Genomic DNA, 17,669 nt, shown 5'->3' with positions numbered 1-17,669 from the left:
TGCTGTTGCTACGTGAATTGGAAATTTTTAAAAAATTTCGAAGTTAATTTTTGTCTTTTATTGGGATAACCTAGCGGGGATAAAGTTAGTTTAAATTCTAATTTCTACCATGACAAACCTTGAAAAATACACAAAAACGGAAACGAATTCTTATTGGTTGAGACCGAAGGCGAGTGATCAATTAATTCGAAAACATGGTCACAGTGCAAAACAAAGCAAATTTATTACATCGCGCGCGTCAATCAAATTATGCAAGCGCGCGAATTGCTACATTCTGCAACAAAAAGAAATTTTTCATGCTGAATTACCAATCAATGCTTTTAATATTAATATTTAGCAACCAAAACCTTTTCAACTTCGCACCAGAGAGAATCTTCCATTTTCGAAGATTTTTCATCTACACAGGTCGAGAGAAACGTGCTAAGGTTTTATGGTTTCATTAATGCCCGAAATGAAATGCGCCGAATTTGGAAGACAGTGTGAAAAGATAATTGCCTTTATCGTGTTTATTATGGTGTATATTGAAGCAGCTGGTGAGAGGGATTCATTTACATAAAAATTCTCGGTCGCTTTCAAATTAAAGGTCTGCTGGCTACGGCTCATTGAAGCCAGCGATGGACGTTAGATCGTTCTTCGCTTTTCTTTGCCTGTTTGTAGGCGAGCTAGATGGCTCAACTGAAAGAATCAAATCGAGTACTCTGTGCCACACAAAGAACGATGTGTCGTTTTACGACTTCAACACGAAAGACCTAGACGGGAATATGGTCTCCATGAATCAATTTGCCGGCCATGTTGTGTTGGCCGTGAATGTGGCGACCTTTTGAGGCTTCACCTACCAATACCACAAACTGAATGCATTACAAGAAACAGAAGGTGGAAATTTAGATTCCTGTGGACTAAGAATTGTTGGATTCCCGTGTAACCAGTTCGGTTTCCAAGAGCCGGGGGAAAATCAATACGAGATCATGAACGGGCTCAAGTATGTTCGCCCGGGTCATGGTTTTGTGCCGAACTTCCCGCTGTTTGAGAAGAGAGACGTCAATGGCGACAAGGAGGACGAAATCTACACTTTCTTCAAGGTAAGCTCAAGGTTTTATTTTTACATTTTGTTTTACCGAAGATCAGAAATCTGATCGGGATCAACTACGTACTTTACAGATTGCGCCTTTTTGTAATGCTTCAGCTGTTTTAAGGGGAATCTTTTTTTTATTGTCCTTGCATAACGGCTTTCGCGCTTCCAAGCAACAAAATAAACTGAATAAATAAAGTTGTTCGCGGTTATTTAAGGATCCATAGAAGAACACAGAACCAGAAATCCACCATAGAAGAAGGGCGAAACGACACTTGACATATGCTTTTAAGTTAGGCTGGCATTGAGTCGACTTTTATATTAAATAAATTTGAATATTAAGTGTTTCCGCGTTGCTCCTGTTTAACTTTCCATGTCTTTGTGTTGTAATATTTTTTTCATAAGAACGTTAAGGCCGAGTAAAGCCCAAAGTTTGACTTACAACTTTCATTTGCACACACTTGAGGCACCAGCACAGTTCTACATTCTCTTCATAAAACGCCGGATTGTTTTTTTTTTTTACAGTCCCACGAATTTAATTTTACCCGTGCGCGAAAGCCAACCAGTAAGACTAGACAATTTAAAATGGACTGCAGCTCTATGGAAGCTGGCAATGAGTTTTTCGCATGGTTTAGAAATTCAAAGCAAGTGTCTTTCATGATCCCGTGTTAATTCTTTTGAAGAATCGGCGTATTATACTGACTAATTCTGTGTCTAGTCTCACAAGAAGTGCTCACTTGTAATTTGTGCACCTGTTACAAGTTACAACCACACTTGTATTTATTCAGACTTTCTCCCAGGTTGTCAGAGTTTTCAGAGCTTTTTAGCGCGATCGTTTTTTGATAGTTGAACCCACATGCAGCGAATCTGTGATTGTGATTTGATTGTGTGTACGATTTTGCTACGAGTTGTGTTAGGGGTTTGAAACCCAGTCTCGTGCGAAAGTTCTCTGTTTCGTCCGAAGTCCAGTTGTAGACCTGCTTGCGTAACTAGAAAAAAAAACACGCAATTCTAGCCTTCTATCTGCACTTGTCTAGTTATTTATCCACCTGCCTGCTACTAGTCTTTCGTGTGTCAATGTATCAGTCAATGTCTGTCTGTCAGCTTTCTGTCTGTCTGTCTTTTCATGATTTAATTGTTTTGTTCCAGTCCCGATGTCCAACTCCCAACGGATTCATAGATGACTTGAGCAACATCAGGTGGTCCCCGGTTCGAAACAACGACATCAACTGGAATTTCGAAAAGGTGTTGATTGATCACAAGGGGCAGCCAAGGGCTCGTTATACCGCTCCATATGAACCAGACGACATACGGAAAGACATCAGAGAGCTTATCAGTGCTTGCCAGCAGGAAAACGAGAAAGCAGGATTGGAAGAATACAAACCACGGCTAAGGAAATTAACTTAACTTAACTCGTTTAAATTGTTTTTTTTCTTCCTTGTTAGCTGATCGACATATTTACTCGACACTCGGAGAGCGGATTTATTTTCTTGTTTTCGCTTTTTTTTTTCTGTTTGTTTGTTTCGGATTTTAGTAGGACATGACAATCGGGGGCACAAGGGCCGTTTTTTGACTATTCTTCGTAAACTCACGAGAACTCCGAATGTGGCACTCTTAGGGACCCATAATGTTGCTAGGCAACTATGGTGACGAAAACCACTTGTTCTCCCAACTGAAGACATGACATCAGTTGTGAAGTCAGGTTCCTTAGCAACCAATCTCATTCCCAGGGTTCTGTCTCTTTTGCACCCTGGGAACATGGTTGCTTAGCAGTTTCTCTGATGAGTTACCCCTTCTAGATTTAAGTCTGTTGACCTTTTTCCCTTCGCTGAAGTTCCAACGCTTTTTTTGATTAACCGGCAATGTGCACGATGGTTTCATTTTACTAAACTATTAAAATCGTTCACTTCCCTTCTTCTTGTGTTCATTTGGGCGATTATTTAAATTCCCACTGTGGTTTGAAACTTTCATAAGTAAAGAGAAACGGGATGAGTTCTTGGTAGTGCAGTCAAATGCCTTCTTCGATTCGCTGGTTTAAGTGGGCAATTATGGACATTGTTAGCACAAATTTCGTGGTAATTTTACTTAAAGTACTAGACAAGGAAGAAAAACAGTTTGAACAAGTAAACTTCGCCACCTTTCAAATTATAGAAATTTATTTTGCTTGTAATTTATGATACAATTTATTTAATGTGAAAATGTGAATTGCCTTACGTAAAAAGCGTCCTTTTAAATCCGACAGTGGAAATTCGAAACATGAATTCCGAGTTGGTTAAAACTTCTTCGGTAAACCCGAGAATCAGTTTATCTTCATTGTTTGGGAAGGTCAATTAAGGTATTGTGATGTGGTTCGAGTTAATGACAGACTGTTTGTAAACTGCTTAGTCAGTGAAATAGTCTCGAGTGAAGTTCTTCTCTGTACGGTCTTCAATGCGTTCAGCTGTACCAGTGTAAAGAATTGTTTGAGCCTCTACAATAGTACCCTAAACAGTGCAAATAAACGGACTGAAACGTAACTGTCTGAACGTTTTCTGTGCGTCTTTATGATTATCATTACAAATTAAAAGAGTTCAGTCACCTTTAAATAGGAGAAAACCTGAAAATAGTGGCTCACTAAGACATAAAAACACCAAAGAGGTAATAATAAACCATGAAGGAACAAGGATGGTGAGGGATGGAGAAGACTGACATGGATTACAAACAACAAACTAGGAAAATTTAGGCTAAACTTTTAAAGATACACAAACCGTGACACGTAGCTCGTTCAAGTCTTCATTAATCGACCCGTTAAACATATACAGTAAAATTCCCGCGTTACTGTGCAGCTTTTCCGTGAAAATTTGTTTCCGTGACGTCAACAGGACAAACCACATCACGTGGCATCGAAACGAATTGACCGCGTCGAAATAAGAGACCTAGGTACTAGTATTTTCAGGAAGGTCTGTTAGTAAAGCTTTGGGTGATTTGTCGCTTGCCAGTTGTATGACCTAACTGTTGGTTTCGCTTTTTCCAGTAAGATGTTTAAAGAGCAGCGTACGATTTGCGATTGGCACTTGAAAGTTTTTCAGTCAAAATTTTGCACCAATCCATCAGACTACAGCCTCATTTTCAAAATGGAAAAATGATTTTAACTTGGACGTTTTTAAGGGTTAAAACTGTCTTAAGCACACTCTAGCGACATAAAATACGAAACAAGGCGATCTAATATGGCCTGCATGGTCTTGTATTCAGGTTTACTTTTATTAACTGTAAGGACTTTCGTCTGAGGTTTGTGTGGCTTATTTTCGGGAAGCCCATGCCGTTTTTGAGGGAATGCTTACTAATTAACGGAATTTTACGGTACTTTAAATATTACTCACTATTCTATTCTACGTTGTAACTGAAACATGATGACTTGACAGTTCTGCTAATGGCTGCACTTTGATCATTTACTTCTTTCCTTCCAGCTTCATAAGGAGCTGATTAGGATCATAATGAACATCGATCGACTTGATTTTTAAATTCTCGTCAACCTCCGCCACAGCCATTCCATGCAATTCCAGCAATTCACCCGTCGGGGCCCTTCCTTTGTAGGGGCCTGTCCAGTGTGCCCAATGGCGCCAAGAGAAAGCTACTCGTGGAGGACCTAGGGGACAAAATAGCCAGAAGCCTTAACAATTGTGGAGACATGTTTGCTGCTGCCTCTTCCACAGGGTTTCTTACTTTTCTTTTTGCGCAAAGAGCGATTGGGAGAACGGGAGTAAGCAAGAAAGCGCGAGCGGAAGCCGGTAGTGAGTGAGGGGCGTAAGCGCGGGGAGTGATGGGAAGGATTCTTTGGGCCTCTCAGGTCCTTATTAGTTTTTTTTACTATCACGCGGGCGACTGGGGACGAGGCAGTGTTTGCCGTGAAGATAGATGTCATAAAATCTTTTGCAAGCACTTTGGATATGTTCAGGTGAACGTAAACAAAAAAACACACAGGTAAAGATCTAAATATTACGACGAGGAGTTGCAACAATTATTTCGAATTCGGTCAAATTTCACTTGGAAAACGGGTTTAAGGTGACTTTATGGAAGAGAGAAGGGACTGGGAGGAGAATCTCCCTCTCTTTCTCTCTCCAGACTCTTCCCAGTTTCAGCTATCCAAGTATCTTGGGGAGGATGCTTGCTGAATGTAAATTTATCATTACCTGAAAAGACCTCTAGCAGTTCCCATGGAAACCCCTCACTGAAGGCAGACCTGAACAAATTGTGCGATGATTCAAAAGTGTGAGCCTCACTGTTGTACAGCGGTTGGTTCTGCATCAGGATGTTGTAGTTTCCTTCTTTAATGGCTTCCTTCAACTTGAAAGAACGTTGGTTGTTTGCGCGGATAGTAAATGCCTCTCTATCAACAGACTTCCAGTCCTGCAAGTGAAGAGACGAAGCAACAGAGCATCAGCATTGGGAGCTGTCGTTTTAAGGGTGACATCATGGAAATTCATTTTACAAACTGCCAAATGCGAATCAAACTCAACACTTACAGCATCTGAATAAGCAGTGGCCATCAGTAACAAATGAGATTACCTTTCATTAGAGCTCATTTGCATTGATTGACGCAGACTACAATTTTAAAATCCCCGAAAATTAAATACTCTGGGCAGGGGGAGGGGGGTTACTCTCTTGTAGGGGCTACATGAGTATGTGTAGCCGCAAATGGTGTGGCTTTTGAGATGTTTTGGCCTGAAAAATGGTATAGATTGTTTTTCATTCTGGCTTGGCATTGGTATTTGTTTACGAGGACTGAACTAATTTTTTTGCATCAGCATTGACAAATTTGTAGCCCTTCTCGAATTGTACGCAAGTGGTCGCCATTTCTGGTTAGCTGCGGCCGTGTACTAATTATAGAGTTCTGAAATGTGGTATCGATTTTTGGTCGGGGTCTGAAACAGAGTATGGAAAATCACAGATTTGGTCTGAAAGGCTATGGTGGTAAATAACTTTTGATTAGAAATTTCTTCAATCCCATATGACCTCGTATAATACTATAGGAACATCATGCAGGCTTAATTTTCCAAAACATAATGAGGGTAAACTTTGAATAGCAATAAATATAAAGAATTAAGTCAGTGAGGTTAATAGTTGCCGGAACAATAGTAATATCAATAACAACAACAATAGTAATAGTAATAGTAATAGTAATAGTAATAGTAATAGTAATAGTAATAGTAATAGTAATAGTAATAGTAATAGTAATAGTAATAGTAATAGTAATAGTAATAGTAATAGTAATAGTAATAGTAATAGTAATAGTAATAGCAATAACAATAACAATAGTAATGATAATAGTAATAGACATAGTAATAGTAATAGTAATAGTAATAGTAGTAGTAATAGTAATAGTAATAGTAATAGTAATAGTAGTAGTAATAGTAATAGTAATAGTAAGAGTAATAGTAGTAGTAATAGTAATAGTAATAGCAATAACAATAACAATAGTAATAATAATAGTAATAGACATAGTAATAGTAATAGTAATGGTAATGGTAATGGTAATGGTAATGGTATTGGTATTGGTAATGGTAATGGTAATGGTAATGGTAATGGTATTGGTATTGGTAATGGTAATAGTAATAGTAGTAGTAATAGTAATAGTAATAGTAGTAGTAATAGTAATAGTAATAGTAAGAGTAATAGTAGTAGTAATAGTAATAGTAATAGCAATAACAATAACAATAGTAATAATAATAGTAATAGACATAGTAATAGTAATGGTAATGGTAATGGTAATGGTAATGGTAATGGTAATGGTAATGGTATTGGTAATGGTAATGGTAATGGTAATGGTAATGGTAATGGTAATGGTAATGGTAATGGTAATGGTAAAAGTAATAGTCATAGTAATAATAATAACAATAATAATAATAATAATAAACCTTTGTTAACGTGCCGAACTTTTTCAGCCGAGGGATAACCCTCTACTAATAGAGGACACCTACCTAAAAAAGAAATTACAATAGCTAGGAATAATTTAGAAATTGGTCTATTTACAAGTTACACCACCTAAGAATAATTTAACCAGATATAGTTTACTATGATCTACTATATTTCCAACGTTTCACTCAATAGGCAACTTCCGAGTTACGCTTTGCCTCTGTTTCAAAACGAATCTTCGAGCAAAATATTTCTTATGAAGCTGATGAGTTTGAGTTGCATGAAAATGAACATGTAGGCTGAACACATTTCTATGCCGGATCGAATATGGTTTCGCATGAAGACAGAGCCAAAAGGCAACGCGGAAGTGGCCTATTCAAGGGTGGATTTAAATTCTCTTTCCGTGTTTATGAGTGCGGACAAATCTCTTACGTCAATTTGAATCAGTGTTGCAAGTTATGCCTTGGTTTGGTTTCCTGTGGTCTCGCCTCCGTTCCTCTTCTTTAGCCACATAACATCACGAAACCGACAATTCGTGTGTCTGTTGAATATTGATCAGTTGAACAGAAGGATGCAATCACTGCACGGCACACTTCAGTTGTAAAGATTTATTTGCCGACAGTTGCGCGTAAGTTATTTTGAAAAAAAAAAAGAAGTTTTTTGGATGCCCAGGATATAGCAGATGAACTGAAGGTTAATCTTCTCGGAAAGCGAGGGGATTCAAATAAAAGAATGAGCTTTATTACCGTTATAAAAACATTCATAAGTCGATATACCAAAGTCGGTACGGCGCCTGGTTCACACTAGCGATATAACGACGTAATGACAGTAAATTCAGTGCTTATGCCGGTAATGTGAATATCGACGTAAAGACGAAAGGAAAGTTCGAAAAGATCTGTTTTTTCCTTATCAGTTATGTCGTCGTGTTCATGCTGTTATATTGCTGTTATGTTTGCACTGCAAACATAAAGGACATGGCGTCGTTGCTATGTCGTAATCTTTATGTCGTTATGTCTTTACTGTGAACTAGGCTTAATAGTCAATTAAGAAGTTAAACTAGCTGGTAACTTATTTGCATTATTAACATTATAAACCGACTGGCAATAAACCTGGCAAGAGAAAATTAAAATACCTCGATTCGCGTTTTATGCGAAGCCTCCATTTCCCAGGTCTTGACCAAATCTTCCACAATCTTCTCTAGCGAGCCTTCCTTGTGCGTTCGTGTTCTTCCCTCTAAGTAGGCTTTATTAACCTTTGTATAGTCAGGTTTTCCTTCACGCCACTGAATTCCCGGCTCGTCCATGTACTGCCTGTAAGGACATCCGCTTGTGCTATCCGCCATTGCTGAAGAAAACGATGATGGACCTATCAGTGCCTCGCAGTGAACTCTACCAAATATCTCAGAACTTTTCCGTGCCGTTTACAAAGTTTGTAGAAGGCATTTGGGAATTAGGAATGTGGTTATCATATTAGCAACAGATGGTTGAGTTTTGTCCAGCTTGCGACCTGATTGGCTGCAATAACAGACACATTCAGCTTTTCAGATATCAATGTAGATCTTAGTATACCCCGCGAGTATACGTATAATGGTCGGCAGTTTAATTTGTCGGTCAAAAATTATCAAATAAGTGCACTGTGTTATTAAGAGTGTGTTTTAGGAGCATCTGTTGTACGAGTGAAGGTCAGTTACTCAAAATTTTAGACCTGTTTTAACCGAACTGTGACAAAATCACCGAGGGAACCTTGCTCGTTCTTTCTCTATAGATGGCGCGAATGGGATGCTTCAAGAGCCGCGCACAGGTTGCTGTACCGAACAAATAATTTTTCCTCTCAATCGATTTTTTAGTTGGCCGTGAACTGCGCAGTAAGGTCCAGTAAGTTTCGGGAAACGCGGGAAGCCATGAAGTATTGGTATGCGCAAATAAGGGTTGTTTTCTCAAAGGGTATCGGGGTTAATTAGCATCAATATTGCGGCCGCAAAACTGTACAGGAAAGAAGAGTAAGTTCTACATTCAATATCATTCGCTTTTAATGAGATCTTTAAAGATATACAAATATATATATATTTTTTATTACATTCGATATTTTAAGTGGTATTACTTTATAATTCTTATGTTAAAGTTAGCGTGATGAATGTGTAGTTTCTGCTGACTCAATAAATGTGGATGTACAAATCAATAGCAATAACAATAACAACAATAATCTTTATCGACGCACACTAATTTTAAATACCTGAGAAGTATTAAACACATTAAAAGGTGAACACATAAAATAAAAAGGAAAGTAACGATTAAAAGAAGGGTACAGGCTAAAGGAACCGTAAGGTTTTCGAGTTAGCCCCTTATAGCTATTAGAATTCTACTAGTATACTAATGCAAATGCTGTAATCTGATTGGCTGGGCCATTGCGCAGCCGTTAGTGTGCAGTGGCTGGAGGTCTTCTACGAAATGGCGACGGTTTCTTCGTTTTTCCAAAGTTTTGGAGTAAACGTTTGATGCAAATGGATACTTAAATTCCTGAGGAGACTAAACGAAGGAAATTTACAGTTTCTTGACTTTATTTTAAAAAAGTTGAAATTATTGAAAAAAACTGATGCGCGCGCACGTACAACTTCAATTTTGAATGACAATTCAATCCGAGCGATCTTTCTAAGGCGCAAAGCTTAATTATACGTCGAGAAATATTGGAAAACGTTATTTGAAGTAAATTTTAGTAAGAATTCTACTAAAACAATTAGATTATTTGCTCTCGATTTCGATGTCTCGAGCTCATAATCTTATTGTTAATTCGTGTGCAGTGGGGGTGGTCTAATAATACATCGAGAAATAATTGGTAAACCGTTATCTGAAGTAAATTTCAGTTAAAATTCTCCTAAAACAATAAGATTATTCGCTCTCAATTTCTATGAGGTGATAGTTGATTCGGTCTTCGGTCTCATCAACTACCACCTCAGAGAAATGTCGAGCTAATAGTCTTATTTTTAATTAAGAGTTAATTTTAATACAAAGAGAGCAGCGCTAGCACATGATGACTTGTTGTCAGTTCTGCTAATGGCTGCACTTTGATCATTTACATCTTTCCTTCTAGCTTCATAAGGAGCTGATTAGGATCATAATGAACATCGATCGACTTGATTTTTAAATTCTCGTCAACCTCCGCCACAGCCATTCCATGCAATTCCAGTAATTCACCCGTCGGGGCCCTTCCTTTGTAGGGGCCCGTCCAGTGTGCCCAGTGGCGCCAAGAGAAAGCTACTCGTGGGGGACCTAGGGGATAAAATAGCCAGAAGCCTTAACATTTGTGGAGACATGTTTGTTGTGAAGATAGAAATCAACTAATTTTTGCCATCATCAAATCTATTGCCACGGTGAAACTGAAAGCATTTTGGATATGTACTTAAAAAACACGGGTGAAGAAATACTACGACGAGAGCTGCAAGAATGATTTTGAATTCTGTCAAGTTTCACCACGAAGAAAGGACTGTGGGGAATCTCCGTGACCGCAAAATGTAACAACTAATGCAAAATGTAACATTAACCCGAATTGAAACAAACTTTCTCGCTAAATGTAACAATTTCTTTACCTCGAATTGTAACAACTTTTTAACACAAAACAACAACTTTTTTTAACTCGAAATGTAACAAAGCAAAAATGTAACAACTCCGGTCTTATTATATAAAGAAGGAAATTTAGACACATTAGCCTTCTTGTCAAGCTTAACATCTCCTATCAGTCAAATTATACAAACTTACCGGTCACATGACCAGTTTAAAATTTTCTCTTGAACTGAATTGTTCGTCTTTGTTCATGCCAAGTCCGTGTCTATCTGTCCGTGTACTGAGAACGGATGGCAACTTGTTCTCACATTAAACAACCAACAGCAGGAACACAACATGTTCGAAAGCACAAATAATTAATAACACCTGTCAGTCACAGTTGGCAGGGTTGGAAGTCACACGACTTTGAAAATTGCTTATATTCAATTTCATTTTCGACTTAACAGTTTTAGCTTTTTAGCTAGTCTTTACTGTAACAGTGACTGAGTTTGTGTTCTCTGTTTATCGATGGGAAAAAACCAATAGTGCATTGTGCGTAGAAGCAACTTGAGAGATGTGAGTAAGTAGTAGAAGTCGTTTAACCATTCTTCCTCCCGTATTTACACCTTTACCACCTGATCTGCAGACAACCGCTTCTCTCTAACTTGTCCTCTCCCAATTCTGAAAACTTGGGAATATTGTGACCCTTCGCTCCTCTTTCCCACTTTACCATTACTGGTATTGATGGTAAAATAAACAGCAGTTTTGTTTATTTGGGAATCCGAAAAATCCAAGCTTCATAAGGCTTAGACCATCGAATGATAATAGCTAAAGCTGTGCTGAAGGTTGTTGTGACCAAGTTTAGCCACCCGCACACGCTGAAAAGCAATGTAACGTAAGCTTTACTCAGTAATAATCTATCGAAAACGTTGATACAACTGCTTTGTTACATTCAGCGTTAAAGAAGTTGCTGCATTTTGTGTTGAAAAGTTGTTCAGAAATTGTTACATTTTTCTTCAAAAGTTGTTACAATTTGAGTTGATGTTACATTTTGCGTCACAAGCTGTTACATTTCGCGTCAATGTTACATTTTGCGTTAGTTGTTACATTTTACGGCGTAAGACCCTCCCTCCCCAGACCCTTCCCAGTCTCGGGTAAGAGTTTGAGCTAGTCAAGTTTCTTGCTGATTATAAATTAATCGTTACCTGAGAAGATCTCTAGCAGTTCCCATGGAAACCCCTCGCTGAAGGCGGACCTAAACAAATTGTTTGATGATTCAAAAGTGTGAGCCTCACTGTTGTACAGCGGTTGGTTCTGCATCAGGATGTTGTAGCTTCCCTTTTCAATGGCTTCCTTTATGTTGAAAGAACGTTGGTTGTTTGCGCGGATAGTAAATGCCTCTCTATCAACAGTTTGCCAGTCCTGCAAGTGAAGAGGTTAAGGATGAACAAAACGAAATAAATTGTTCTTCCCGGTTGATGCGTGTTACTTAAATGGAAATATAATTCAAAAGAAAACGGACTTAGCACTGTTATGGTAATAGCATGCAGGCATAAATTTGCATATCATAAAAAGGGTCAATTTCGAATGGCAATAAATAAAGATGCTTTACTGAGGTTAAACCCTATTTACTATTGTTCCAATGTTTCCTACAATTTGAGGGCGGGTTTACATTCATCATGTATGTTGGAGGTCTTAAATGAGCGCGTGCAAATATTTTAGTTTTACTCTTCACATGCTGATCTGTCCCGGGGTCAGTCATGCAGATTAAAACCTGTGGGTCCTTTGAGTTTTCTTCGCTTCCGTCCCCTCTCTTAACAAGCCAAGCTATGCAACCCACAATAGAAATTCGTATACGCATCTTGTCTGTGCTTGTGGGATTATCACACTGACCAATTGAAGGATGCAATATTAAAACACGATACACTTCACTTCAAAAGAGTTATTCGCAATTGAGCATAACGTTGCATTTTGAAAACAAAAATGTTTTTCAGATACCCATGATTTCGGATGAATTGAAGGAATGGAGATTGGAATACCTCGATTCGGGTTTTATGAAAAGCCTCCATTTCCCAGGTTTTGACCAAATCTTCCACAATCTTCTCTAGTGAGCCTTCGTTGTGTGTTCGTGTTCTTCCCTCTAAGTAGGCTTTATTAACCTTTGTATAGTTAGGTTTTCCTTCACGCCACTGAATTCCCGGCCCGTCCATGTACTGCCTGTAAGGACATCCGTTTGTGTTATCCGCCATTGCTGAAGAAAACGATGATGGACCTATCAGTGCCTCGCAGTGATCTCTAGCAAATACTTTACAACTTTTCCGTGTCGTTTACGAAGTTTAGAAGGAATTTTAAAAGGATATTATGTCATCACCTTAGCAACAAATGGTTGACTTTACTCGCAGCGTGATTGGCCTTACTAACACACATATTTTAATGATTGGAAACCTAATTATAATGATATCTTGTAGAGCGGTTTTCAATTGATAGTCATAGAGCGGTTTTCAATTGAGTGTCAAAAGTAATTAGACAATTACTTTGGTTTTGGTTTTGGTTTTACTACGGTTTGAGATTGGCTGAGTAGTCTAATTGGCAAGTAATTGGTTTGGTTTTGGTTTTACGACACTCAATTGAAAACAGCTCTAAAACCAAAACCAAAACAATGATTTACCAATTAGACCGTCTCAGCCAAAACTGTAGTTAAATTAAAACCAAAATTAAAGTAATTGCCTGATTATTTTCGACACTTAATTGAAAACCGCTCTATGCACTCATTACAGGTTCAGTCATACCAACGTCTACTGCTGTGGATCCGCTAATCGGTCTTTCAGGTTAAACAGTGCTTTTATTATGATCATCAACATTATTACAGTCGAACCTTGATTATCCTTACCTCGATTATCCGGACTTTTTCTCTAGTCCCAATTTTGTCATGAATATTTATTAGTCACGATCAAGATCCGTAGTAATATTCTTTTTAAAACTATAGCATTGAAAGGTGCAGTCAAAAGCGAGTTTGTTTTGCTTTTAAAGAGCAAAAGCATCGTAACCAATGAAGAACACTCGAATGAGTTCTGATTGGCTCGGAGTTGAGTGGTTCAAGATGTACAGTAGACCATATTGTTTTCCAAACGATTTGTAAAAGTGTTGTTCCACGATTAAATGTTGCTTTATTTAAACAGTTTTGTTCTTCATTAATATTCATATTTTCGATTATCCGGACCCTCGATTATCCAGACTATTTCGTCTAGTCCCAACGAGTCCGGATAATCGAGGTTCGACTGTATTTACCATCATTTATAATATTGTCATCGTCATCATCATCATCATCATCATCATCATTATTATTATAGTCTTCTATTTAATAAGTGCACTGGAGCAGTAACGAAAGTGTTCTCCTGTTTATAAAACAAGTAGCCTACATTACCGGGCCAAAGGGCGAAATGCGATACACAAGCGCGGGGCGTGAACACGAGCGCGCTCGTCGCTCGTGTATCTCGTTTGTGCTCTGCCTCGCTAATCCACCTGTTCGGTAGGCTAAAAACATGCCACCCAAGTGCGAGATTGTGTCGCTAAGTCGAGAAGTCTGGCAGACTTTTTCAAATTCTGTCGTGGTGTCTAGGTAAAGTCGGTAAAAAGAATTTAATTTGCTCAGTGTTGCTTGCTGTTTTGTGAACATTTTTTGCACGAGTTAAAGTCAGTTACCCATAATTTTAGAACTTTTCTGACCAAAATGTAGCAAACTCACCGTGATAGTGTAACACAAGGGCCAGCCGGGTGAATATTGTTCGTTCTTGCTAACGTCTATCATTGTCTGATTCAATACATCCTTCCAGGTCGATATCTGTTCAGATTTCACAGAAATAAACGTGATATTAAACACAAGGATTTCAGAAAACAGACACAAATGTTACGATGCAATGTACTCACCGACATCGCTCAATATATTGCGTGATGCTTCACAAACGTACTTCATCCTCTCTTGTGCTTCATGAGCCCTGCAAAGGGAGCTGCAGTACCGAGCAAACATTTTCTCTCAATCTATATCCTTTCTGGCCGTGCACTCCTCATTTAAAAGTCTCAGCTTCTGCCTCCAAGGCACAGCAGAAAGAAAATGAACAGCTAGAACTGTTTGCTCTCCACTGTAGACGACTGCCGATTTACAAATACCGATTTTATAGTTCAACACATTGACCTTATCTCGTGACCGTAAAAGGGTGACAGCCAGGCCTTCACCCACTCTCCCCTAGGTGGTGGCGTTTGCCACTTCACACGAAAAGGGCACTATTCTCTGTATTATAAGGCCAGGAGGGGCGAGAGGCGTTAGGGGCGTAGCGTGCGTTTTTCGTGGAGTACGCAACGAAGAGAAAGTTAATTGAGCGGCGAAGGTGCGAGCTGCTCTGAGGGTTAAAAGTCATGCCCCCAAGGAAATTTTCCAGGCAACAATTATGGAAAACGTTGAGTATTTAGTAACTTATGTTGTTTTAGATACTCAGCCAGTTTGGGATAATTGATAGTAGTCACTAAAGACTGTCAAAACAGCCGATTTAATTATTGAAGACCCTTTTTGACGAAAAAAATTGGTAATTTTTTTTGGATTTCCGGATGTGCGTACGTGCCAATACGATCGCTACCCCGTTGTCTGTTAGTTTGATCGGCAAGTGATGTCAGCTCTTCAGTAAAATGCGTATATAGGTATGTGCAGCCCCAAAGGGTATGGTTTTTCAGCCGTTTTGTTCATAAACAGGGTATCGATTTTAGCTGATTTTAGCCATTCTGGTCATAAATAAAGCATGGATTTTGTACCCTAGCCTTGGTTTGGGTATGTTTTTAGGAAGCCACTTTTTCGTCATTATCGAAAACATTGGTCTGAACTAGGGAACTAATTATAACGCAGGTCTGAAACAGGGTTAGGTCATAAATAGGGTTTCGAATTTATGGTCAGGTCATAAATAGGTTGGGGAATATCGCAGATTTTAGTCATAAATTGGGTGAGTGTTTTGGGAAGCGGGCCGCACACCCCCGGCCAATTTTTCGGGGTGTGCACCCCCCCTCCACCCCCACTGGAGTACTCACACTTCTTCAGTGTCGCCACTCACTGCGCCCGTAAGATAGTTGCGGAAAGTTGAAGAAAATTTTCGGTTTCGTTTCCCATAGGGAGCTTTAGCAATGACGACGGCGACGCCGAAGACGACGCCTTGTAAGAAATGGATTTATATTTTACCTTCGAATGTCACAACAGTGTAGGTCTGTAAAGTTTCATATATCAGCAGCCGAAGTATAAGGCTGAAGATGATGATGACGCTAGCTTACCACTTATTTAGACTTTCGTCGCACCCGTCTTGAATTTATTTGCGACGTTCTCTCTACTTTTCATTCCACTTTGCTTTCCAGTGACAATAGGGAGCTTTAGCAGATCACGACGGCGACGCCAACGAGGACGTCACCAAGCAAAAGGTTTAATGAGCAAAACAATGGTTCTGCACGTGCGTATTGAATCTTTGTACATTTCTAAGTCATTATCTACGAAACAACAACGTGAAATGATCAAGTTCTACGTATTTTGGAGAACGTGAACCACAATGGCTAGTTTTTCGTATCTTCCTTTGGAATTGAACGCTGTCATTGCATATTTAGCCTGAGCAAGTTCTTAGACTGACAGGCGTAAGTACAGTTGTGACATTCGAAGTTTAAAATAAAAATCCATTTCTCACAAGACGTCGTCCTCGGCGTGGCCGTCGCTATTGCTAAAGCTTCCTAATTGTCACAAATGACACTTCACGCCTGCTGTTGTAGTAATTGCTTTTTCAGTGACTGACCTGACTCTAGCGATGTCGTTGCTAGAACATTCGATCGCCAGTAATCCGAGGTTGGGGCTACCGTCTGAATCCTTCAAAGCTTCAAAGAAACTTCAGAATGTCGAACGAGTGAATGACTTATATCACAACGACTGTCCAAAACGGTGAAATCTGAATAGTTATTACAACATTAATGCCTGCTTAGCGGGCGCTTGCTACTCTGAACTAAAGCTAAATGTGTTATTGTGTAGAACTAGTATACCTAATCACAGTTAAAAGAGGACACTGGTTATGAAGCCCGACAAACATCAAATGAGCAAACAAAGATTTCAAGATTTATGTTCGAAGGTCTACGACCATGCACAATCTTTTATTTTGCGCTCATACACTGTGCATGAATTACGTAACCAAAACGTTTCTATTGGTTAGTTCCTCAGTACGGAGTAAACAATTATTGTCTTTTGTGCACGGTCAATGCCAAAAAAAGCGAACAAAAACATACAACAAAGAACTTTGTCGGGTTTCATAACCATTCCCCTCTGTTAACTAGTTGTCAGAGTGGTGACATCTGACAATGGAGCTCTACTGAAAACGCTGACGTCATTCACATCACGTCCGTTGTTATGCGCACAAATGAGGGTTGCTTTCTTAAAGCGTATCCTGGTATCAGGGTAATTGGCAGCAATATCGCGACCGTAAAATTGTACGGGAAGGAAGAGTATGTTCTACCCCCAATATCATTCGCTTTCAGTTGAAAGATGTAGATATTTTTACTTTATTACAATGCCGGAAAATATCCGTTTTTGTGACAATTCAGACACGTACATCTGCCGACATTGCAAAGTTCCAAATTGGCAAAAAGGTTTTTATTTCTGAAGTGAAGCAATGAAAAGCAAAATGCAATTAAAAGTAGAGAGAACGTGGCAAAAAAAATTTAAGACGGGTGCCACGAAGGTCTCAAGGTGGCAAGTGTTATCATCTTTAACCTTCTGCTTCCAAGTGAATTACCCACCCTTGTGTCATCTGGATGTCACAAATTACACTTCATTCGTGTTGCAGTAGTTACTTTTTGACTAACCTGACTGTAGCGATGTCGACGCTCGAATATTCGTGTAATCCAAACTTGGAGCTTCAACGAAATTTCAGAATGCGGAATGAGTGAATACTGAAAGAAATGCGGCTAATATCACGACCACGATCAGAACTGTGAAATCTGATTGGTTATCAGCTCATTAATATGACAGTGAACATGTCATGACCAGACTCCCGCTTACACGACCTTCAACTGGTGGGCACTTCAAGCTACTCTGATTTGCGATTTGTGAATAGCACCCCTACTTTGAATAGCTTTTGGGTGCCTTCCCTCTGCTCGAAAAC

At 39.1% G+C, this 17,669-nt stretch overlaps 2 protein-coding genes and 1 pseudogene across 7 annotated transcripts; 1 reads left to right on the top strand and 2 right to left on the bottom strand.

Annotated features, from left to right (window-relative positions):
- Nucleotides 1–614: 614 nt before the first annotated feature.
- Nucleotides 615–3,585, top strand: LOC110058299 (epididymal secretory glutathione peroxidase-like; annotated as a pseudogene). 2 transcript variants are annotated; one of them, XR_016207576.1, is made up of 3 exons: nt 615–1,079; nt 2,219–2,805; nt 3,063–3,585. The product of XR_016207576.1 is annotated as an epididymal secretory glutathione peroxidase-like, transcript variant X2 (transcript). The 2 variants fall into 2 exon arrangements; XR_016207575.1 differs by having other exon boundaries at nt 2,219–3,585.
- LOC110058300 (uncharacterized) lies at nt 3,208–17,488 on the bottom strand. 4 transcript variants are annotated; one of them, XM_089290794.1, is made up of 4 exons: nt 17,371–17,488; nt 8,094–8,475; nt 5,239–5,455; nt 3,208–4,694 (listed from the first exon to the last, which is right to left on the bottom strand). In XM_089290794.1, the coding sequence occupies exons 2-4, from the start codon at nt 8,301–8,303 to the stop codon at nt 4,498–4,500; spliced, it is 624 nt and encodes a 207-aa protein (XP_089146920.1). In that variant the 5' UTR covers nt 8,304–8,475; nt 17,371–17,488; the 3' UTR covers nt 3,208–4,497. The 4 variants fall into 4 exon arrangements, with proteins under 4 accessions (XP_089146920.1, XP_089146922.1, XP_089146921.1 ...); XM_089290796.1 differs by having other exon boundaries at nt 8,094–8,305; XM_089290795.1 differs by lacking the exon at nt 17,371–17,488 and adding an exon at nt 16,314–16,654 and having other exon boundaries at nt 8,094–8,305.
- Nucleotides 8,966–14,320, bottom strand: LOC149111587 (uncharacterized). The gene is made up of 4 exons (XM_089290798.1): nt 14,243–14,320; nt 12,537–12,748; nt 11,703–11,919; nt 8,966–10,227 (listed from the first exon to the last, which is right to left on the bottom strand). The coding sequence occupies exons 2-4, from the start codon at nt 12,744–12,746 to the stop codon at nt 10,031–10,033; spliced, it is 624 nt and encodes a 207-aa protein (XP_089146924.1). The 5' UTR covers nt 12,747–12,748; nt 14,243–14,320; the 3' UTR covers nt 8,966–10,030.
- Nucleotides 17,489–17,669: the final 181 nt, after the last annotated feature.

The sequence above is a fragment of the Orbicella faveolata genome, unplaced genomic scaffold (assembly GCF_042242905.1).
Source record: "Orbicella faveolata isolate gen_17 unplaced genomic scaffold, um_ofav_v1 contig_2, whole genome shotgun sequence".
NCBI lineage: Eukaryota > Metazoa > Cnidaria > Anthozoa > Scleractinia > Merulinidae > Orbicella > Orbicella faveolata.
This window is presented reverse-complemented; position numbering and strand designations above follow the sequence as displayed.

What these genes read in the sequence shown, in the direction of transcription:
- LOC110058300 (XM_089290794.1), bottom strand. Translation starts at nt 8,303, where the DNA reads ATGGCGGATAGCACAAGCGGATGTCCTTACAGGCAGTACATGGACGAG. An exon ending in CGCATAAAACGCGAATCGAG is followed by an intron (nt 5,456 to 8,093) that starts GTATTTTAATTT and finishes CTTCACTTGCAG; the next exon opens with GACTGGAAGTCTGTTGATAG. An exon ending in ACTGCTAGAGGTCTTTTCAG is followed by an intron (nt 4,695 to 5,238) that starts GTAATGATAAAT and finishes TTTGTCCCCTAG; the next exon opens with GTCCTCCACGAGTAGCTTTC.
- LOC149111587 (XM_089290798.1), bottom strand. Translation starts at nt 12,746, where the DNA reads ATGGCGGATAACACAAACGGATGTCCTTACAGGCAGTACATGGACGGG. An exon ending in TTCATAAAACCCGAATCGAG is followed by an intron (nt 11,920 to 12,536) that starts GTATTCCAATCT and finishes CTTCACTTGCAG; the next exon opens with GACTGGCAAACTGTTGATAG. An exon ending in ACTGCTAGAGATCTTCTCAG is followed by an intron (nt 10,228 to 11,702) that starts GTAACGATTAAT and finishes TTTATCCCCTAG; the next exon opens with GTCCCCCACGAGTAGCTTTC.